At 36.7% G+C, this 23,808-nt stretch overlaps 2 protein-coding genes across 6 annotated transcripts in view; one reads left to right on the forward strand and one right to left on the reverse strand.

Moving 5' to 3' along the window:
• IL1RL2 (interleukin 1 receptor like 2) overlaps positions 1 to 12,756 on the forward strand; it is a 71,501-nt gene extending 58,745 nt beyond the window's left edge. The window contains exon 11 of the mRNA XM_027835322.1: positions 12,672 to 12,756. Within this exon, the coding sequence (XP_027691123.1) occupies positions 12,672 to 12,721 (50 nt within the window). The 3' untranslated portion in view covers positions 12,722 to 12,756. The remainder of the gene's footprint in view (positions 1 to 12,671) is intronic.
• Positions 1 to 23,808, reverse strand: part of IL1R1 (interleukin 1 receptor type 1) — a 79,492-nt gene that overhangs the window by 9,292 nt on the left and 46,392 nt on the right. For 3 of the 5 annotated variants that reach the window (XM_027835280.1, XM_027835281.1, XM_027835272.1), the window contains 9 exons: positions 21,647 to 21,881; positions 19,001 to 19,190; positions 17,926 to 18,091; positions 16,433 to 16,498; positions 16,171 to 16,285; positions 13,950 to 14,101; positions 12,662 to 12,805; positions 11,223 to 11,390; positions 5,929 to 8,356 (listed from right to left, as the gene is read on the reverse strand). In XM_027835280.1, coding sequence (XP_027691081.1) covers positions 7,968 to 8,356; positions 11,223 to 11,390; positions 12,662 to 12,805; positions 13,950 to 14,101; positions 16,171 to 16,285; positions 16,433 to 16,498; positions 17,926 to 18,091; positions 19,001 to 19,190; positions 21,647 to 21,881 — 1,625 coding nt within the window. In that variant the 3' untranslated portion in view covers positions 5,929 to 7,967. Of the gene's footprint in view, positions 1 to 5,928; positions 8,357 to 11,222; positions 11,391 to 12,661; positions 12,806 to 13,949; positions 14,102 to 16,170; positions 16,286 to 16,432; positions 16,499 to 17,925; positions 18,092 to 19,000; positions 19,191 to 21,646; positions 21,882 to 23,808 lie in introns of those variants that run through there. The other 2 variants (XM_027835288.1, XM_027835298.1) reach the window with 1 other exon arrangement.

Genomic DNA, 23,808 nt, shown 5'->3' on the forward strand with positions numbered 1-23,808 from the left:
GAACTATGAGGAAATGGGCACTCTATTACATTCTTAGAGGGATAATAGACGAGTTCAAAATTTTTGGACATTGACCTGAGAATATTTAATAAGAGTCACAAAATTGACCATTCCTTTTGACACACTGATTTTATGGGGCTCTATGCTAGAGATACCACATGAAGAAAAAAAAGCATCTTGTATAGAAATAGTCTCACTTTACATATAATAGCTAAATACAAATATATTTATAACTAGAAACAACGTACCTATACATCCAACAACTGGAAAACAGCTGAATGAAGTATGGTAGATTAATGCAATGGAATATTTTAGCACCTTACAAATATAAATATCAAAGCAAGGATACATGGAAAATCTTTAGAAAGTTATACAAAGCAAAATCAACAGAAACAAAACAAATATCCATTGGTTACAACTATATAATGGAAACAAAGCAGTATCAAAGTTTGAAAAAAGTACCTAGTACTCAGCAGACTTGAAAGAGGACACAGAGCAAACTTTTTTGTTTGTTTCTTTGATTGTATCATGTTAAAATGAAAAAGCATTTATTAAGTGCCTACTGTGTGCCTAGCATTAGGGATACAAGTAGCAGCTGAGTGACACAGTGGATAGAGTAACTTTATGTCAGGTAGTTGTTATTCACTCATTTAACTTGTGTCTGACTTTGTGATCCCATTTGGGATTTTATTGACAGAGATACTGGAATGGCTTGCCATTTCCTTCTGCAGTTCATTTTACCAATGAAGAAACTGAGGCAAACAGGGTTAAGTGACTTGCCCAGGGTCACCTAACTTGTAAGTGTCTAATGCTGCATTTGAACTCAGGTCTTCCCATACTCCAAGCCTAGCACTCTATCCACTGAGCCACCTAGCTGCCCCCTAGTGTGTCTTTGGGAAAGTCACTTAACATCTCCCACTCTCAGCTCCTAAATTTGTAAAATGGAGAAAATAATAGTGCCTACCACACAGGGTCCTTGTGAGGATTAAATGAGATAGTATTTGTAAAGCACTTTATAAACTTTAAAACACTTTATAAATGCTAGCTATTACCATTGTAATACTTGAAAACAGGAAAAAAGAAAGTGTTACAAATTTGGAGAGAGGAGGTAGAAGTATTCCAGAGTGAGAATAACAGTCTAAAATAAAGGCTAGAAGGCAGAACTAAGTCAATGAGCTCTGTGACAGTTGTCACATATAAATATATTATCAAGAAAAACTATGGAGGAATCTTATTCTTAGAAAATATTTAAGAATAAGAAAAATGATAAACTTCTAGGAATTCTTTTTTTTTTTTTTTAAGACAGTTGGGGTTAAATGACTTGCCCAGGGTCACACAGCTAGTAAGTGTCAAGTATTTGGTCTGAGGCCAAATTTGAACTCAGGTCCTCCTAACTTCAGGGCTGGTGTGCTATCTACTGTGCCACCTACCTACCCGTAGGAATTCTTTATATATATTTCTGACCAGGTTCGCAGGGAATGATCTCTTTGAATTCTTTCCAGCCCTATGATTCTATAAAAACAATTCAATCAATTTTCATTAAATAAACAAATCAACATTCTCAGCAACTAAGTGGTAGGCCTTCAAATATCAGCTGAATTCTACAATGCTGCACAGGTTCAACAGGTTTAAAAACTGGCTTAACAACTGCTCATTTTATCACACACACAACGTGAACAAGTTTGTCTTGTTTAATTTTATGGGACTTTCCTTTGTCAGTGGAAACATATTCCACATGTGATAAAGCAAGCAGATTTTGGTAAAAGAGAAATTATTCTAATTTAAACTGATTTTCTGGGAGTGTAGAATTTTTATCCCATAGGGAGTAGAATCTGAGAGATAGAGGGTACCTTGAAAGGATACCTCCTTTTGGGGATTGGGGTGAAGGAAGACTAGCTGGATTTATAGGTGAATTCCATCAAATATTCAAAGAATAATTAATCTTAATATTATCTAAATTCTTTGCTAAAAATTAGGAAAAGAAGTGATCAATTCTAGAATTTTATTCTTTCTGCAATGATAAATTTTGGGCAGAAAACCTTTTTTTCCAGGCATGAAGACAAAAGTCAAGGATTCACTCATTCCAATTGGTCCATATGACTGTAATTTTTAATTACTTGAGCCCTACAATGCCAATACATCTCATTTTTAAGGGCTAATCCTTCACTCAAGGTTTTTAATTATGTTCTCAAAATATCATTGTTGTTGTTGTGATATGAGGATAGTTTTTCCTGATAATTTCTGGAAATATGATGTCCAGGCTTTTTAATTTTTTTGATCATGGCTTTCAGGTAGTCCAATAATTATTAAATTATCTCTTCTTGATCTATTTTCCAGATCAGTTTTTTTTCAATGAGATATTTCACATTTTCTTCTACTTTTTTCTTTTTTCTTTTTTTACTTTGATTGTTTCTTGATGTCTCATGGAGTCATTAGCTTTCACTTGCCCAATTCTAATTTTTAAGAAATCAATTTTCTACAGTGAGGATTTATACCACTGTTTCCATTTTGGCCAATTCTGCTTTTTGAGAAATTATTTATTCAGCATTTTTTGTACTTTTTTTTTTACCAAGCTATTAGTTATCTTTTCATAGTGTATTCCTTTGCTCTCATTTCTTTACCTAATTTTTCCTCTACCACTCTTATTTGATTTTGAAAATAATTTTTTTAGCTCTTCCAAAAATTTTGTTGGGCTTCTATCCAATTCACTTTTTTTTTCTTTGAGGCTTTGCTTTTAGCTGTTTTGACTTCATTGTTTTCTTCTCAGTTTGTGTCTTGATCTTCCATGTTATCATAGTAGCTTTGTAAGGTCAGATTCTTTATTTGTTGTTTGCTCACTTTTCCACCCTATTTCTTGATTTTGAACTTTTATGTTAATGGTGGGCTCTGTTCCCATCATGGTGAGGTGGGGAGGAGTGCAGTTTCAAGCTTTAGGCTTTTTTGTGCTCTTGTTTTCAGAGGTAGTTCTGGGGAGTTAGAACTTTTTGGTGCCTCCAAGGTGATGTCATCGGGGGAGAAGGGTGGTCATTGCTTTCCTGGCCTGCGCTCTGATCCTTCCCCAGGAAGGACTCTTGATCCCTTAGGATTACCTTCAATACTGTTCCTGAGGGTTTTCACTCCGTCTTGACTGAAAGCACTCCTCTCCACCCTTGAACTAAGACCCAGAAGTGGTACAGGAAATAGAGATGACAAACAGCATCTGGTTGTGCATTCGCTGTTAGCACCACTTCTATAATGTCTTTTTGACCAGCTGCCAGTTGCGAGGTCCCCTTACCGTATCTGGCTTGAGAGCTCCCAAAGGTGACGTTACACCTGGTCCCACCAGTGGGGTTTCATTCCAGTGGGCTTCGAGTGAGCTTCCACCCTCATGTAACAGATCTCTATTTTTGACATCCTAATTATACTTGGGCTAGAAGAATCTCCCATACTAACCAATAGTTAGCTCTGCTACTCCAGAATTAAATTTGAGGCATTATTTTAAACTTCTTTGATGGGGAATGTTGAAAGAGCTAAGTGCTTTTTCTATTCTGTCATCTTGATTTTACCCCTGGTAACCTAACCCTAACCCTAACCCTAACCCTAACTCTAACCCTAAGCCTTACAATAACCCCTTGTCCCTTAATTCTTTTTTTTTTCTTTTCTTTTGAGGCAGTCAAGGTTAAGTGCCTGGCCCAGAGTTACATACCTAGTAAGTGTCTGAGGCCAGATTTGAATTAAGGTATCCCTAACTCCACTGGGCCATCTAGTCGCTCCATTGTCCCTTAATTCTTTTTTTTATCATTATTTTTTTTTATTTTTAGGCAATTGGGGTTAAGTGACTTGCCCAGGGTCACACAACTAGTAAGTGTCAAGTGTTTGGTCTGAGGTTGGATTTGAACTCAGGTCCTCCTGACTGCAGGGCCTGTACTCTATCCACTGCACCACCTAGATACCCCCATTGTCCCTCAGTTCTTAAAGAGTCTATTGCATGTAACTGTTTCTTTCCATTAGATTACATGCTCCTTGAGTGTAGGATTGTTGACACTTTGATGTTTGTATTCTCTGCACCTACCATAGTGCCTGGCATATAATAAATAGCCCTTTAATTAAGGTTTGCTGATTTTCTTAATGACTGAGAATTAACATTATGATGTTATGTACTGTGCTAGAATACAGTGATAAATGACCCTGGATTGCAGTGCTTAGATTCTTTTATCTTGTTTTATTGTTTTTCAGTCTTTCCATTGTCTGGATGCCAGCTCTCTTTTTTCACAGTTGTCAGTAGGCCTACCTATAATAGTTCCTTTTCTTTCTGTTTCCCCTTTGCTACTTCCCATCTTTTTCGGGTTTTGAATACAAATGACCAAAGTTTTGGGGGTTTTTGGTTTTTGTTTTTGTTTTTTTTTATAATTTCTGGTCATAGTAACCAGGCTATATGAGACATTTTACAGTAGAAAGGGTATTTTATTTGGAGCCAAATCTCTGGGGTCAAAACCCAAATCTTCAAGTTACTAGCTGGGTGACCTACAATAAGACCCCTAAGCATCTCTGGGCCTCAATTTCCTCATCTTTAAAATGAGGGAACTTTCACTGCTTAGAGGAAACTAGGTGGCCTGTAAGGTGCCTTCCATTTCTAAATCTATGACCCTATGTATACTTTTGACTCCTTAGAAACCATTCAGATTTTTTGTTTTGTTAGGTTAGTGAGCGAATTTGAGTTCATGTGATTATAGATTTATAACTAGAAGCAACTTTAAAGTTTATCTAGTCCAACACATTTTACAGATGAGAAAACTGAGGCCCTGAGTCAATCCATAAACACTTAAGTACCTACTATATGCCAGGCACTGTCCTAAATGCTGGGAATACAAAGAAAGGTAAAAAAGAGTCACTGCTCTCAAGGAGTTCACGGTCTAAAGAAGGATTAAACAATGATGTACAAACAAGCTACGTGCAGGATAAATAGGAAATAATAAACAGAGGGAAGACACTAGAATTAAGAGGGATCAGAATAGACCTACTATAGAAGGTGGGATTTTAGCTGGAGGTAGAGATGAGGAGGAAAAGACTTCCAGGCATGACAGACAGCCAGTGAAAACTCCCAGAGTCAGGAGTTGGAGTGTTACTAACTATGTGACCCTGAGCAAATCACTTAAGCTCTGTCTGCCTTGGTTTCCTCATCTGTAGAGATCATAATTGCATCTATCTCCCAGGGTAAGTGAGGGTCAAATGAGATGAAAATTGTAAAGCATTTAGCACAGCGCCTGACACGTAGTAAGGCTGTATGAATGTTAGGAGTTTTTTTTGGGTGGGGGGAGTGTTTAAGAAACAGCAAAGAAGGCTAGTGTCATTAAATCACAGAATATGTGGGGTTGGGGTGGGGATGTGGTGTGTAAGTTGTAACAGGACTGGAAAAGTAAGATGCGACCAGGTTATGAAGTGCTTTGACTGCCAAAGAATTTTATATTTGATCCTGAAAATGATCCTGCAAACTAGAGCCCTTGGATTTTATTGAGTAGGGGAGGGACACAGTAAGATCTCCTTAGAAAGATCACTTTGACAGCTGAGTGGAGGATGGATTGGAGAGAGGACAGACTTGTGGCGGGCAGACCAACCAGCAGACTGTTGCAATAGTTCTGGCGCCAGGCAATGAGGGGCTGCACCAGTGAGGTTGCACTGTCAGAGGAGAGGAGGGGATGTATGCAAGAGATGTTATAGAGGACAAACCAACAAACTTCATTTGTCCATGGTCACACAGGGAATAAGTGGTTGAGCCAGGATCCAAAGCCAGGTACTTTTCTCCAAATCCAGCCCTCTTTGCAAGGGACCAGTCCCAGACTAGTGGGATGTCGCTGTATTAAAATTCGCATTTTGACTTTATTTCATACAAAGAGGCTAGAAATGTTCCCCTTCTCCCCTCAAAAAAAAAACCCACAGTTGTGCAGCAGATAGAGCAACCTAACTTAAAAAGTCAATTTATTCATAACCCATTGATTTGCACACATATCTTCTGACTCCCATTTTCATCATTTGTGTAGGATCTTCTTAGTTTGGCTAAACTTTTCATAGTTCTATTTTATAGTTCATGTCTGGGAGTGTGAACTTAAGGTAGAGAGATGGGTAAGGAAAGAAACAGATTTTTAGACAATAGGAACCATCAAATTTCTTAATAAAGCTACAAGTTTAGGACAATTGTATTGGAAAACAAATACATTGAATTGGAACCAATCAAAAAATTTACTGCAAATCATGAACTTGATGTTTTAATACATAAAAATATTTAGCATCTGTTGAAGTTACACAAACAAGTGGACAAACACCTTTATCCTGAAACATATAAACAACATTGTTTATCAAAAAGGGAATGTCTGACACTAAAAAAAAAAATGGCTCAATGCTTTTCTTTCTGTAGAATGAAAGAGAGGACACATATTGTCCTAAAGCAATTCTGACATCTTTCAAGGATGTTACCTTGCTGCATGTGGAAGAACTTTTTATACTAAAGTTGTCAGCATGATAACTAAAAGTACAATAAAAAAACTTATTCATTTGAAATGGAATGGAGAGGAGAATGTAGTCTTCTGAGGTAATCAGAGAGGGGGGGAAAGTTAATGTGCTTATTAAAAAACAATAAGGTACAGGGTGCTCACCCAGAATAAAAAAAATAAATTTTTTCCTCCCTGAGAAGCCAATATAATTAAACTTTCCTATGTTAGGTTCTTCTCCACTTGCACTTCTCAGTTCTTCTTGGAAATCTTAGTGTTCATTTTTTCCCAATTATTTTCTTCCCCTTCCCTTTCTTTCACAAACTATCCCATTATTTCTAAGTTACAACCAGAATGTTTTAGAATTAACTTGCCTTATACTCCCAAGAGTCCTCCCGACCTACTTAGCAGAACATTATAAATAAAACTTATTATAAGGCATTTAAAAGGAACAGTTTTCCTCTTTCTTTTTTATGTGTAGCACTATTAACAAGTACTGTACCACTGCTTGTTGACTGACTGACTGAGGTTATCAGAGACTCCCCTTTAAAATCTCTATGTATATAAATGTATAAGAAGAAATATAGTTTTCTTTAAGATACACTTGTATTTTTATTTCTTTTGAGGCCTGCCTCTAAAAAACTATTATGTGCTCCAGTGAAATCTTCACCCAGATATAGAAGACAACTTTCTTTTTTTAGGTTACTATCCCTACAGAAACCTAAAGTCAAATACCATTTTAAAAGATTTGCAATCCCAGAGAATTGTTTTAACCACTAATATAATTAAAAGCATCAATATAAAAGTCTCACTGATTCTTTAGAAACTGACAGCAGACAGAAAATGGGATGGATACAGCAAGTGCAAAGTGAATGCAAAGACATCTATGAAATTGTTCCTTGGTGAAATGCCACTTGTTCAAGGTTAAAACAAAACAAAACAAATCCCAATTTTGGGAGGAATTTTCTAGCTGCATTGCCCTCTGAGGCAAAGCTAAGTATCACGTCTGCCAGCCACCTTTTCTGAACAGTTACTAATTTTTAAACCTATCCTCAATTACTGCATATCCCCTTTCTGAGTCTTATCTTTTATATACTGGTGTGTTTCATAGTGCTGGCTTTAAAAGAAGGATGTAGGGATTTTCTACCCTCTCCCCTTCTCCCTCCCTTTATTGTTCCTTCACCCCACTGTGCCCCTCATCCATCCTTGACCTAAGATCCTTCACTGTTAATGATTTGATCATCTATGAACTACTCTTTAACACTGAAACAAAACTCCAGGTGACCACACAGTGGCAAGTGACGACTACATACACACACACACACACACACACACACACACACACACACACACACACAAACTCTCATGACTGAAAAAGCCACCACAGCAATCTATCCAACCTGGAAATTCTTTAAGGCAAACAGGCAGCTTCTACTTATGAAGGAGACCAATCACCTGTGCAATCTTTCAGAGAGTTTCCCTGAGTGCTCAAAGTGCCATGTGCTATTTCTTCTTGGAGTTCAGCACAGAATCTAGAACCAGGGGTTCTCTTGTGGAAGAAGACCGATGCTTCTGTGCTGGCATGTGGTATCTGATGCATCTCCAAAACTTAGTCTTTGCAGATGGGGCTTCTTCCATGAAATCCCCTTTCCATCGGATGACACCATGCTTCTGTTTGAGGTATTTAATAGATTCTGGCATATTTCCATAGTTCTTAATTTTTTCTAGTTCAACCAGGATGATTTTAATTCCATCCTGGACAAGAGCATTATACATAGCTATTTGCTGTTCCGACGTGTTTCCCAGCCAATTGTAACTTGATTGCTCTCCAGTTAAGACAATAATTAGTCTTCTGCTTTTCCTAATGTTCTCATTGGTAACCATGATAGCATCTGAAAAATACAAAGTATGATATGGTATACAAAGCTTCAAGTCATCATCCTTCTTTAGTCTCTCTCCTTTACAATCTGCTGCTTTTTCTAATCTGACCTGCTGTTCTCCTAATCAAAAACCTTTAATGCCTATAAGACAACTAATCAATCAATAAACATTTATTAAGTGCCTATTATGCCATGCATATTTAGCATACTAAGCATTGGGGATACAAAAAGAGACAAAAGACAGTCCCTGTCCTCAAGGAACTTACAATCTAATGAGACACCCAACTGCTTAAAGGACAAAATGCAAACTCAAAGCCCCTCCATTATCTGTCCCCATAGAATGCAAGTTCCTTGAGAACAAAGACTCTTTCATTTCTGTCTTTGTATATTTGAATACCTAGTGCCTAACAGAGTGATTGGTACATTGTCACTTTAAAACTGCTTGTTGACTGACTGATTGATCTGGCTCCATCCTTCCTTTCCTATCTTATTGAACATTACTTCTCCTTACAATCTCAGTCAAAATGGACTATTAGATAGATATTTTTTCACCTTATGCAGCCATCTTCTGACTTTGCATAGTCATATCATTCACCCATGCCTAGAATATACTGTCTTATCTCTCACTTGTAAAAATCCTTCTCACCTGGCAAGGCTCAGTTCAGGCACTATTTCTTTCATGAAGCCTTCCCCACCCCCCACCCTATCCTCCCAACCTAAAGCAATAACCTCTCCTTCCTCAAAGCTTTCTGTAGCACTATGTCTGGATAGCCTAAAAAATCAGAGTTGAAAGAATCCCCCTGTGAGATCATCTTGTCCAACCCATACTGGCAAGAGACCATCTTGTCTTTGTTTGAAGGTGTCTGGTGAGAGGGAATCTTATACCCTCTAAGGCAGACCATTCCACTTTCGGATAGCTTCAATTATTGGTTTGGTTTTTTTCACGTTTTTCCTTCCAGCCTAAATCTGCCTCTCTGTAACATCCACTTATTGCTCCTAATTCTTCCCTCAGAGGCCAAACAGAATAATTCTAATTTCTTTTTGTATCCCTAGTGTACTGCTAGCACATAGAGGGCACTTAAAAATGCTTTTTAAATTTAATTGAATGGCATCCGTCTGACTTTAAGTTGACAAATCTAATGTCCTTTTTTTCAATCTTCACAGATTTTGACACTCGACCACCAACTTCTCTTGGATACTCTTCCTCTTTAGATTTTCATGTCACATCTTTCTCCTAATTCTCTTCCTACCTGCTTCACTGGTCCTTTTCAGTTTCCTTTGCTATTGTTGTGCAGTCTTTTTCAGTCATGTTTGGCTCTTTATGACCCCATTTGGGTTTTTCTTGGCAAAGATACTGGAATGATTTGCCATTTCCTTCTCCAGCCCACTTTGCAGATGAGGAAACTGGGGCAAACAGGGTTAAGTGACTTGCCCAGGGTCACACAGCTAGTAAATGTCTGAAGCTAGATTTGAACTCAGGAAGATGAGTCTTCCTGAGTCCAGGCCCAGCGCTCTATCTACTGCACCACCAACTAATTCTTAATCCGGGTCATGCCAACTAAGTGAGTGTTTCTTAAGACTCTGACTTTACCCTTTCAGCTTCTCCCTGCATATTATCTCCATTGGTTATTTCATCAGCTCCCGTGGGTTCAATTATCTTCTCTATAGAGACGATTCCCAAATCTCCTGAGCATCAGTCTCACATTTCTAACTTCGTCCTGGACATGTGACACTTGATGTCCTGTAGACATGTCAAACACCACATGTCCAACCCAGAATTCATTATGTTTCCTCACTTCCCTGTTACTATTGAGATAAGCATTCTGATCTCAGTCACTCAGGCTCACAATCTCAGTGTCATCCTTTACTCCTCTCTCACACTCACTCCACTAATCCCATCTGTTGCCAAGTATTTTCATTCCTTCCTTTATAACATTTCTCACCTCCTCCCCTCCTCTCCACTCACATAACCACCACCCTGATGAAAGTTCTCATCATCTCCTACTTGGACGATTATTGCTATAACCTTCTGGTTAGTCTCTCTGCCTTAAGCTTCTACCTATTCCAATCCGTTCTCTACCCTCTATGTACTTTATAATCCAGCAACAACTGCCTTCTTGCTGATGCAATACACAGATTTGGAGTTAGGAAGGCTTGAGTTCAAATCCTCTGTCAGACGTTTACAAGCTGTGTGATTCCTGGCAAGTCACTTAATCTCTCTAATCCTCAATTTTCTCATCTGTAAAATAGAGATAATATTAGCATCTACCTGATAAGATGTTATAAGGATCAAATGAGATAACATATGTAAAGTATTTTGCAAATCTTAAAGCACCATATGAATTCTAGCTAGCTAGGTAGTGGTATGGTGATAGTAGTAGTAATAGTAGCAATGATAATGGTAGTGGTAGTGGTAGTGGTGGTGGTGGTGGTGGTGGCGGCAGCTAGGTGGCACAGTGGATAGAGTGCTGGACCTAGAGCAAGGGTAGGGAACTGCACTTGAGGACCCAGAGGGCCACATGTGACCTTGAGGATGCAGGTTCCCCACCCCTGGCCTAGAGTAAGGAAGACTCCACTTTGGGAGTTCAAATCTGGTCTCAAAATCTTACTAGTTATGTGATCCGGGGCAAGTCACTCAAGCTTGTTTGCCTCAATTTCCTCATCTGTAAAATGATTTGGAAAAGGAAATGGCAAACCACACCAGTATCTTTGCCAAGAAAATCCCAAATGGGGTCACAAAGAGTCACACACAACTGAAAAATTACTCAACAAGAAGAAGAAAGGGAAGGAGAAGGAGGAGGAGTAGATCTATGACTATGGAATATAAATTATTACATAAGTCATTAGAAAGTTCTTCTTTCTCCCATTTTAAACATACCTTCTCCAACAAGAACATCCCTTCCATAGATGAACAGCTTATATCCACATTGATTTTCTAAGACTTCAGGCAAGATTTTAAACACAAAGATGTCTGAGATGTAGCTGGACCCTTCTTCAAAATTTTTTGGATATAATATGTATGCATCATAGACTTTTCCATCCAAAGCTGAAGGATGAAATATAATGTATTCAGCATTCAAAAAGTTGGCCTTGACAAAGTAGAGATCACAAACTTCTATTTCCAAATTAGTATTGATAGTTTTTTGGAACCACAATGTGAATAAAATAATAGCCACCACAAAACATCTCTTTAATTATTCAAATGTCATTAAGTTTTCTTAATGACAATTTGGTGACTCAGTTGTAATAGTTGAAACAGTAGTCCTTTATCCTCTTAGCATGGAAATGTACTTTGGAAATATAGATAGTATCCCAATTTCTTTAGAAATAGTCAAGCCACCAAATTGGAGGCATCGTTTTCCCACAGTGTCCACTCTTTCCAGAAAAACCAAAAGAGAAAATCAGAAAATTTCCTATTTTAAGTGACGTGATTATTTTTGTACCACTGCATTTAACATGATGTATGTAGATATTATGGCCATTCTAGCCAAAATTACTGACTTAGAGTTTAAAAAAGAAGTAAATAAGATAGCTCAGAAGATTTGCCAAACTGTTCTGTCATCATGGACAACATTCAGAATACATAAATTATAATATATTATTTTTATTTTTAAAATTCATTGGTTTTTTATAATAAAATGTCAGTGGCAGAAAATATGTGTGCATCAACCCTCTTCTCCTTCAGGTATAAACACTGTGATGCAATTAACCTGAGATCTAAAATAAATTCAATTTTGTGATCCCTTAGCAGTTTCTATAACACATACAAGCTTGTGACTACCCCCTCATTCCCTCTCCCAAATGTCTCACCCATAAATTCCACCTTCCTCTCCTTTAAGTAGACTAGTGAGTGATTAGAGTTTTCTTCCCCCAGTAATGCTTAACAAATAGAATTCATCTAGGGAGCCCCAAAATCTGTTTATTTCTTCCTCAGGAAGGCAAATAGTAGCACAGAGATCATGAGGGACTATTAAAAATACCCACCCATGGCCTCCACATTCCTACCCCAACAAAGAAGTTTTAAAATGGAGAAAACTTCAGTTACTGGGCTAAAACAATTTTTAGCAGTATGATTTATTCTGATATGATGATTCTATGGACAAAATGACATTATTACATAGCTTCAAAGTAATATAACTTAATCCTTATTAAGATATTCTTATCTGTAAGTCTACTGCACGTGGACCACAACTGACTTTACCAATTGAAAAACAAAACAAAACAGCAACAACAACAAAAACCTGACAGTCACCTCCTTGTCCAATTTATTAGTATTCAAAAAATAATATTGAACAGGGAAAAAATAATGTAATTTACCTTTTTTCAGGAAATATGGATGGCAAGAATCCCTATACAAAAGCACAATTTCAACCTTGAAAATTTTGTAGAGAAACATGGAGAATGTAACTACTAAGGCCAAAGAGATGAATCCTCCAATCAGGTACATTCTGGAATCTGAGACTACCTCAGAAAAGGAAGGAAATGCAAATATTAAACCTGACGTAATCAAACCTTAAGCATAGAATCATCAACAACATCTGAATGAAGCAGAGTCTTCAGGTTTAATTTCTCTGGTTCCTTGTCTCTTGTTGCCGTTATGTAATAACTACCAATGCTTCTATCCATAGTTCTCCACTAAAGATCACCTGTTAATTCATGGAAAGGTCTTGATCTGCATCGGTGAATGGAGTTTGCATGCCAAAGAAATCACAGATTTTAAAGTATTGAACTAAAACATAAATCCATCTTGCTAGTAGTAGATAATCTTCATGAATTACTGTGTCCAAAAAAAACCCCCTCATCTTGTAGTCAACCTTCCGTATACACTTAGTAAGCATGCTCCTCAAATTCAGGGTCCATGCTTAAAGACTTTGCATCAGGATGGTACTTTCCAAAGTTTATACTCTGATGACATAGCCTTTGAGGACCCAGGGTCACCTTCAGGACATGATAAAAAGGCTTTTTATATAAAAATATGTTATATAGCCATTATAAAAATATAGCCATTATACTAAAACTTTAGTTTGGAGGGGGAAAACTTGTCAGTTGAAACATAGCTTAATTCAGGTACCAACTTTACCAGCTGTCATTAATGCCAATTAATAACAACACTGCTCATTCTGGTAGTCAAATATGGTCTTTTACATGATTCTATTAACTGAATCGCTCCTCTATCACCTAGGAAGAAGGGTAGGTGTAGAGACATGGAGAAGTTGTACACAGTCTAGCATTATTCTGAAGGCATGAAAGCCTTCTTTCTCTTGATATTTTCCTGGTATGTGTTCTAAAAACATTTTTTGGGGGTCCTACTCAGTTTCTACCACTACTACACCTAATCTCCCAAAAAGATGAATGAAACATTCATTTTGATGAGATCAATTAGAGTCCAACTTCAGAAACACAAATTCTTCACTAACATCACAAACAAACTACCATCATTACAGGTACATTTAGTAGACCAGACAAAAGCTCTCTTTTTGAGTTATTTCAAAGTCCCAGACAACCTGTCACTGAGACGTGTAAATTTCATTATTCTCCTTTTTAAGTGGAGAGCTTAACACAATACAATATAACTGTAGTTTCAATAAACAATCAAATTGCTTACCTGGTGGTCTCAAGGCAATATATGTTGTAGCTACACCAGCATCATTGCTAACCCAGCATAAAAATGGGTACAAATAATGCCTACTTTCCACTTTTAAAATGACAAGCCTAGAAACCCTTGTGACAATGTTCATATTGTTTAAATTCGGAATTCTATTCAGGAAAGAGAGAAAAAATAAGGCTAGTTAAAAAAACCTCAGCACAATTAATCTCAATTTATTTGGTTTCTCTTTTTTCACTAAGTTGCTGCATAAGTAATGACAAGTCTTCATGCTCTTATTTACATTGTGAGGTTGTGATTTCTCATCCCTAGTTCTGTTTGAGCAGAAGCTCGATAACTATTTTTCAGAGGTGTGATAAAGGGATTTCTGTATGGGGCAGGAGAATGAGAATAAATAACTTCTAAGTTATTTAAAACTTTAAAATATTCAGTTTTGGGACCCCTTAGCAGAGTTTCTGCAACACGTACAAGATTGTGACTTCCCGCTCACTCCCTCTCCCAAATGTCTCACCAATAAATTCCACATTCCTCTCCTTTCCAATTTTAAAATATTATGACAAATGCCTTAAATGCAACAAAGTCTGGCTGGGTCATATGATACTGTACCGCATGTTTCATGACATCCTAAGACAAAGAAGCTTCTAAGAGGATGATGAGTGATGCTGATAAGTCAAGAAGGAATTAGTGAAAGAAGAAAATATAGAAGGCTAATAGAGATATATTAGAAGAGAGAGAGTATAAGGAAACTGAGGAAGCTATAGAAAAAAAGGCATTGTGGTTAGGAAAAATTACGAATGCCATAAAAGGTTTGAAAGCTAGGGAGCAGATGAAGAACAGGGATCAAGGAAGAGATGACATGAAAGTTTCTCTTGAATGTCTGCTTGGGTGGGATGCCAAGAAAAAGAAAAGATGAATTCAAAGGGATTTCTATAAGAAACAAACTCCAAAGAAGCTGGTAAGTTCAGATAGCTGTAAACAGAGTAAGTTCAGTCTGCTGTGAATAGATGAGGCCCCCAAACTCCTTTTGCTTTTTCAATGATGAAGGGAATGAAACTGAATAATCCTGACTTGAAGGAGAGGAAAAAAAAAGGCCAAAGAAAAGAACAAGGGAGTTAAATTGGAGATGAACTATTAAAGTCTAATTTATGGTGCCAAGATAAAAATGAATATATCAAGTTTGCAATTAAGATTTTCCATGCACAAGTACAGTCAGGCACTTGGATCTTCACACAATATGGTGAGCAGTATTTATACAGAAAAAACTGTGTGGGCACTAAAGAGAACTCAGTCCAACAGAGATAAGCAGGGGAACAGGAAAAGCTGTGGATCTAAGGGCCCAATTTTTGCAAAATTAACAATAATAGCTCTCAAGTATTGATTACAATTTACATGGAATTTACCTACACCAACTCTATGGAACCCCATGTAAGATATATGTCATTATTGCTGTTCAATTGTATTCAATTCTTCATGATCCCCTTTGAGATTTTCTTGGTAAAGAAGATAGAGTGGTTTGTCATTTTCTTCTCCACCTCATTTTAGGGATGAGGAAAGTGAGACAAACAGGGTTAAGTGACTGGCAAGTCACTATCACACAGCTAGTAAGTGTCTGAGGTCAGATTTGAACTCAGAAAGATGTCTTCCTGACTAGAGGCCCTGCATTCTATCCACTATGCTATTTAGCTGCCCAGCTCCAGCATGACCCTGTATAAAGGTCTCTACATTTTAACTGCAATGGAACTTGAAGACCATCAGGGCTCCCCATATCCCTGACTTTGGAGTTTCAGAATACCCTAAATTCTGATGAGGATGATCTTACCTGGTGAGTCCACTTTCTACCAAGGCCAACATTTGGTCTTAGAGGCTCCATTCTCCACCAAGAAGTAGGGATAAATTAACAGGGAGCATAATATAGTAAAAAGAGTACTCAAGTTGGAATAAGGAGATGGGAGCTCTACCACCCAACTTTATGATTTTGGGAAAGTAACTTCATTTCTCAGTTCTCGGTTTGTTTGTTTTTCTATAAAATGAGAAAGATTGGACTAAATGATTAATAAAAACTTTTTTTTATTTTACTGCTCTATAATTTAAGATGCTAAAAAATAAGGAATTTTGACCATTTCTTAACCTGGTGAAAATTATATTGATGGTTTAACAAATAGCAACAGAGATTACATAAAATTTCTCTTCCTTTATATTTGCATAATGATGAGGCACTTACGAAAGTTCAGACCATGTAATATTAGGTTCTATGTGAGCAAATGATCCATTCCAAGTCCAATATTGAAGGTCATTCCTTTGAGCTGTGAAGTTGCAGTCCAAAAGCAACTGGGATCCTGTAAAAACAACATTCAAAAACTCTGTGATGCTGCTTCTCAATTGTTCTCTAATACATTGATGTGAGAGGAAAATGCATGCACTTTACGAATGAGAGTTTCTAACTCATTATAAAGGACAGGAAACCAAATGCTGGTAATACTCACCAAGTTCCACTTCCATTGTCCTGTTTTCTGGAGTCAGAATCACCGGCATTTTCTTCTTTCCTTTCCCTAATAAAATAAAATAAAGGATATTTTTCACAGTAATTTCAAAGTCTCCAACATACAGTAAGAGGAGTTTCAAAGGATTACCTATCTCACAAAACTGGCTAGATCACACCTGGCCAAGCAATCATCCAAGTCTCCAGGCAATGTAAGGTAGTTGACATGGGTTTAGGTGTAGACATGGAGGAGATAGCAAATCTGCCTGTACATGCCTAGACCAAGATGGCACATAAACCCCTGTGCTATTACTCAGCCAAAGACACTGGTATTCTTAGGACTTGGCCTTCCTTATGCTACTGAATTCATGGACAAGACAATTCTAATAAGCATAGTTAATGTGTCAGGTAATGACAGACTAAGACCCTGAGTTTCAAGACCTTTAGCTCTGCAGTTTCTCTTAAGGCAGTTATAAGTCCATGCAAAGACAAGGGTGGGGACAGAGAGGGAAAGAATAAAGGATTTCTTTGGATGGAGAAGATGAGAATAAACGTTTAGTAGGGGAAAGTAGGGGCTAGAGTCCCCTGGAAGGCTGTAACTTGAATCCCAAGCTGGGGAGGGGAGTGAGATAAACCAAATGGAAACTGGGAAGATGGTATTTCAATATCTGAAACAAGAAATAAAGATGGCAAAATGCTTCAGACTAGCCACTTTCTTCAAAATCTGGCCTTGCCTAGAATGCCACTTGTAGTTCTGGTTATTATACTATCCTAAGGCAGATAAAATTGAGATTGAAGATGATCAGAGAAGGGCAAATAAAATTACCAAGGTAATAAAGGGATGACTAAATAAAGACAAGTGAAAATAATTAAGAATTCTCAACATAGTAAGGTGAAGACCAAGGGGGGAGATAACAAATTTTATAAAATCTTGAAAAGCTTGGTTAGGGTAACAATTCTACCCAATTCCATAGCCATTAATTGGTATTCTTTTTGTATCCATTGTTCTCCCACATGACAGAATAGAACCACTGGATACTCAACCTGTTACCTTATGGTTGACAGTTCCCTTAGTATAAGACCTTGTCTAAGACTTTTGGAAAGTCTACAAGTCCTTGCTGCTAGAATGACATCTAGATGGAAAGACTTTGTCTCTCTAAGACATGAGATTAGGCTTTATTTCCCTTGAACCTCAGGCAGCAGGAGTTGCGGTGCTTTGGAGTACATTGTCCCCTTGAAGAACACCCAGACACCAAGGGTACTCTCTTCCCTTGGAACATGATTAATTTTATTCCATGTGCTGCTAAGGTAGCAATGGACCTTTAAGTGCTAAGCATTAGACAATGAAAAATAAAGGAAGAAGAATGACTGGCTGTGTAACTGTGGAAGGCCATGTCACCCTCCTTAAATATATTTAATATCATCTGGACTATGGGATAGCAAAACTAGTTTATCCCTAAAGTACTTTTCAAAGCTCTAAGATTCTTTGATACTTACCTATAATGCTTAGATGTATTGACCGAGTAACATTATAATGCTTCCCCATATAACCATAGGATATAAGGCAAGTATAGTGCCCCTCATCTTCTTTCTGTACATCACCCAGGTAGAGATTAACTTTTAGTCCATTAAATTTTGTATTGTTAAGGAGAGGTTTACAGTCCTAGATACAGAAAATAAGTCCATTTACATATTGAGAAAAATAAGACTGGATACACATACACACATATGTACATATATACATACATACATACATACATACATATTCATACCACAGGAGTAACTTTAATCCCTGATTTCCTCTCCTCCTCCCCCACATTGTCACCTTCTAGTATTTACTGACCTTCCAGGAAATTAGATTTGCATACCTTTGGAACTTATAGGTAGAGTGGGAAAGAATTTCTTTCCAATTTTATTTATTTAATTCCTAACCAGCTTAGAGATTATAATTTAATAGCTTCTTTCTTAAAGCTATTTCCTTCCTTTGTTGTTTTTCTCAAGCTGTATTTCTTATCTTCTAGAAGGTGATTCTAATCTTAACTTCCAATAACCATACCAATAGCTCTCAAAGGAACTCAACATGTATCTAGGCTTTAGTTGCAACCCAGTCTGTGCTGTTAAACTAAACATGGAGAGAAGTAAGTAAATTCAAGGACACCACTTCATGCAAAGTAAACAAAACACAACATAGCAAATACTCCCCTCATATCAATTTATAATCTTTTTCCCCAAAATTTTTCCTTCTCTCAATTTTAAAAAACAAATGCAAAAATAAAAAAAACAAACAAACAAATCCCAAACTATGGGCTTAATGAGCAAAAGTCAAAATACTTTTGTAGAATCCTCAAATTGTGTTTATGAAATTTTATGCCTCCATTTAATTTGCACTTTTATAGAGACTTCCTCAGAACTGTCATCACACAGCATAATAATATGATAAATATCTTGCAAAGTTGCCACTTTGTCTATTTTCAATGAATCAGTTTTCTTTCACCAAATTGTTCTACTCATTTCTGGGGGTGGGGATGGGGGGGGAGAGAAGGTAATAATACCACTTTAAGAAAGAATTTACCTTATACCACTGAACTTTAGGTAGATTATTATTTTTATCTTCAAAAATTTTCAAATGGGGACACACAATGAAGCCACCAGGTCCTGGAAGCAATTTTTGTCTATATTCAGATTGCATATCATAACATGTTCCAGGATGTTTCTCCAAGATTTCTATCTTGATTTTCTGTTTGCAGCAGTGGGTAGAATTTCTACAATGAAAATAAAATGGTTGGATGAAATCCAATAAATAAAATAAAATCCTTTTACAGGTGTTGTTCTCTTTTCCCCAATTTACTATGGATATGTACCACCAGGCCTACCAGTAAATTTGGGCTAACAGAGTGAGGGAGTCCTGTGCTTTGAAGGACCCTACTCATCAGACATGAGCACAAAAATTGTGAGATGTCATGTTTTCCTGGAATATCTGAAAAATAGTTTTGTGACTGGCTAGTGGGGGGATTAAATCTTTAATGATCACTGGATTAGAATGTCCTCAGAACTGGGATGCTAGGCATCACATGGGTTATCGTGACCCACAGATGTTCCAGCAGGTATCAGTGAGTAGCTGAAATTTACTGATACTGATTTTTTTGCGTATGAAGGGAAAATTTCCAGTAAAGATTCTATGAAGCTGACTTCAAATCTTTATAAACTTTCCTTACAACAATGACATAAAGAAACCTGGGTTTTGAAAGTTATTCTTTAGACCACTTAAGGCTAATACATTTCAAACAAGTCCTGTATTTTATGAAATCATCCTCTTTTTAAAAATTGCATCCTACAGTCCCCCCAAAATGTTTTGTGTCATGACATCAAAGTCTGCTACTTTAAAAGTGTACATTTAGTGCACAAAGGCAACTAGAGATCAAGCATTTTCAGTCTCATATTTAATAAATGTACAGAGGAACGTGCTAAAAAAAATTACTTGGCAAAAGTAATTTGGGATCAAAGTTATGTTCACTGCTCACTATCATTTTATATCAGACAATTATTTAAAATGTGATTTTGGGTTTTGTGCCATGTTACTTTGAGAAAGTCACCAAAAGCATGAACACCATTATCAGCAAAAGCTAAAGCCTTAGGCTTATTAAAAAAAAAAAAAAAAAAGGAGGGGGAGAATATCTTCAAGAGAACATTTTCACTAAAATTCATATGAAAACCCTGTCAAACATCCTAATCACCAGTTGCAGAGTATTGTTTTGTGGATTTTCTTGTCTGTCCTTCTGGCACAACTTTAGAGGTGCTAATACATATCAATGAGATGATAAAGGTACCAAGTATAAATACATATATGGATGTGCTTCAGATGTACTTCTGATCTAGATAGAATTTGCTTGGTTTGTTATTGGAGATAATCAAAAGTATTGATATTCACCAATTACGCATTTATATTTAGGCCTTCAAAACAATGCTGGACCTCATTTAGTGAGATATTTCAAAGAAGTGAGTGAGAATTTTGAATACCTTTGAAGTGTATTTTCAATTTAATATTTAATTAATTAATTTAAGAATAAAATTTTAATTTTTATTTTAATTTTAACATTTTTAATTTAATATAAAATTAAGTTATTTAATAGTAATTAAATTCAATTTAAAATAATTTAATCTAATAATATATTCAATTTAATAAATTTAATTTAATAAATTAATTTATTTTTAAATTTAATTTTAAAATAATTTAATGATTATTATTAATTTAATATGAGTCAATATAATAAATATAATAATTTTATTATGTTAATTTAATGATAATCAATTTAATAATTTAACAATAAATTTAATATTTAAATTTAATAATAAAAATAATTTGATTTAATAAAATTAATGTGATATTAATTTTAATAATTTAATTTAATAATAAAATTATGTTATAATTATAACATAATTATATTATAATGTAATAACATTATTGCAATATAATATTATAATTATGATATATTATAATATAATTTAGCACAATTTAAATTTCCTCTTTTTTTCTTTGAGAGGCAATGAGGTGAAGTGACTTGCCCAGGGTCACACAGCTAGTAAGTCGCAAGTGTCTGAGGCCAGCTTTGAACTCAGGTCTTCCTGAATCCAGGGCTAGTGCTCTATCCACTGTGCTATCTAGCTGCCCCTAAATTTGCTTTTTTAAAATATACTTTTAACTTTTAATTTTAAGTTTAATTTACATCAGAATATAATGATATATGGCAGCTAGGTCACACAGTGGATAGAGTGCTCGGCTTGGAGTCAGGAAGGCTCATTTTCCTGAGTTCAAATCTAGCCTCAAACACTCACTAGCTATGTGACCTTGGGCAAATCACTTAACCCTGTTTACCTCAGTTTCTCATTTGTAAAATGAGTCAGAGAAGGAAATGGCAAACCACTCCAGTATCTTTCCCAAGAAAATCCCAAATAGGGTTGGACACAAAAAGAGTTGGATACAACTGAAACAACTGAACTACAACATAATAATACATCAATATACCTCCCATGCACCCATGAATTTTATAATAGTTTTTAATCAAATTGTTTATATAGACAGAGGTCCTGCAAAAAAATTCCCAAACATGCTAGAGCCCACCTTGTGGATCACTCATATTGTTAACTTCATTCAGTTTCTGGGGAAAACAAAAACAGAAAACTGTTTCTGAAAAAAAAACAAAAACAAAAAACTTCTTACCTTTCAACACGGTAATAATATCCTGAGTCTTCTGTTGCAGCTGGAACAAACCAAAGCATCTCTCTGTGCTGGTGAACCCTAGAGTTCTGATCCATAGAGATGATTGTCTTACTGTCACTTCCATACCAACTTATGTTACCGTGAAGACCACATACTCTCGAATTACCATGATGAACATCGAGCTCATCTTCAAAAATAACTAGTACTAGTTCATCTTCAAACTCCACACAATCATCTTTTAAAAAAAATCATGAAAAGAATGTCCAATTATAGATTATGCCATTCAAAGCTTACTACATAAAAGTAAGCATAGTATAGCAGAGAGAGTGTAAGAGAGGGAATCAGGGACAATTGGGTCTGAATCTCACCCAGGGCACTAAATGTGTGACACTGGTTGAGACACTTACCTTCTCTAGTCCTCAGTTTCCTCATTTGTAAAATTAAGGGATTAGATTTCATGAACTCTAAGGTACCTTCCAGGTCTAAATCTACACTCCTATTATAAATATTTACATTAGTCTATTCACTATTTAAAAGGTGGGGGGAGGCAGTGGATAGCACCAGCCCTGGAGTCAGGAGGGGCTGAGTTCAAATCCAGCCTCAGACACTTACTAGTTATGTGATCCTGGGCAAATCATTTAACCCCATTGCCTCTCAAACAAACAAAAACAAAACAAATAAAAACCACTACTGCCTGAGAACTCTTTGCAATAAGCCAAATAAGTTCCTTAGGACATGGAAGAGTGCTAGGTAATCATTCAATCCAACCTCTGCATTTTATAGATGAGGAAATTGAGGTTGAGAATGGAAAAGAAGACCTACACACCCATATTATTCAGAGTTAAGGTCTGAGTAAAATCACTGTTCAATCACTGCCTCCCTTCACCCTAAGGATGAAATAACTCTTCTCTAATAAAGACACAGCTCATCTATCCAGTGAACTTCCAGTTTACACCATGGTTAGGTTTTAAAGAAGATCAAAATTACTCTTGAAAACACCCCTAGGAGCAGCAAGGTAATGCAGTGAATAGAGCACCAGCCCTGGAGTCAGGAGGACCTAAGTTCAAATCTGGCCTCCGACACTTACTAGCTGTGGGACCTTGGGCAAGTCCCTTAACCCCATTGCCTCCCTGCCCCCCCAAGAAAAACCCTTAAATCACCTACAGAGGATGGTATGGGATAGGAATTAGACCTGTGATTTTGTTGTTTATAAGGAGCTCCTAGGAAGAAAAGTCCTTCTTTCAATGTGGGTCAGCACCTCCTCTGAAATTTAGTTTTGAGTAATGGTTCCCATTTAGTGGTTCTCAACCCTCTTTGAGGTTTGCAATTATGGTACAAGTTATTCATGCTAAAAATTCTTTAATGGTGCCTTGAGCAGTAAATAATTATAGAATAGCGTAAGGGGCATATTATCATTTGTTGTTGTTGAAAGGAGTTTGAAGAACAAAAAATGTTGGGAACCACCATCTTGCCTAAAGAAGTAGTGTCAAACTGATATAGAAATGGATCACTACCTAGTGACTTAGAAAATCACAAATTAACATTACTTATGTTGTATTATATTTTTATTTATTTTGTTAAACATTTTCCAATTACATTTTAATCTAGTTGCCCACTGGGGAAGACTGTGGGTCTTGGATGTGACACTTCTAACCCCTAGACTCAGGGGTCAAGTGACTTACCCTAGGTCACACGGCCAGGAACATGATTTGACTCAGGTCTTCCTGGCTCCAAAACTAGCTATCTACTACATAACACTGCCACTCGAAATATAGTATTGTAATATCTTTAAACAGCTCTAGGTAGAAATTGGGGCTGCCACTCCAGTTGGTGTTGTGTTTGTCCATTCTGGAAGAGGACCAGGGAGGTGGTGACATGACTTGCAATTGGCTGATTTGAGGGAGGGAGGGCTGTGCAAAGTCACCTGCCTCACTTTCTCCTCCAGAGCCATCTAGGCCCAGCAACCATCGGGAGGACTGGAGCCACTCCAGTGTCTTGGCCAAGAAAACCTGAATGGGATCATGAAAAGTCAGACATGTCTGAAACGAGTGAACAATAACAACAAAGGAAGAAAAGGGCTAAGGTTTCTTAAAACGAAAGTAGTCTGTGTTACAGATCAGGTGGATCTATAATGGTTGCTATGAGGAGGAGGGGAGAGAATG

Source organism: Vombatus ursinus, unplaced genomic scaffold (assembly GCF_900497805.2).
Source record: "Vombatus ursinus unplaced genomic scaffold, bare-nosed wombat genome assembly UNPS02004312.1, whole genome shotgun sequence".
In the NCBI taxonomy this organism is placed as follows: Eukaryota; Metazoa; Chordata; class Mammalia; order Diprotodontia; family Vombatidae; genus Vombatus; species Vombatus ursinus.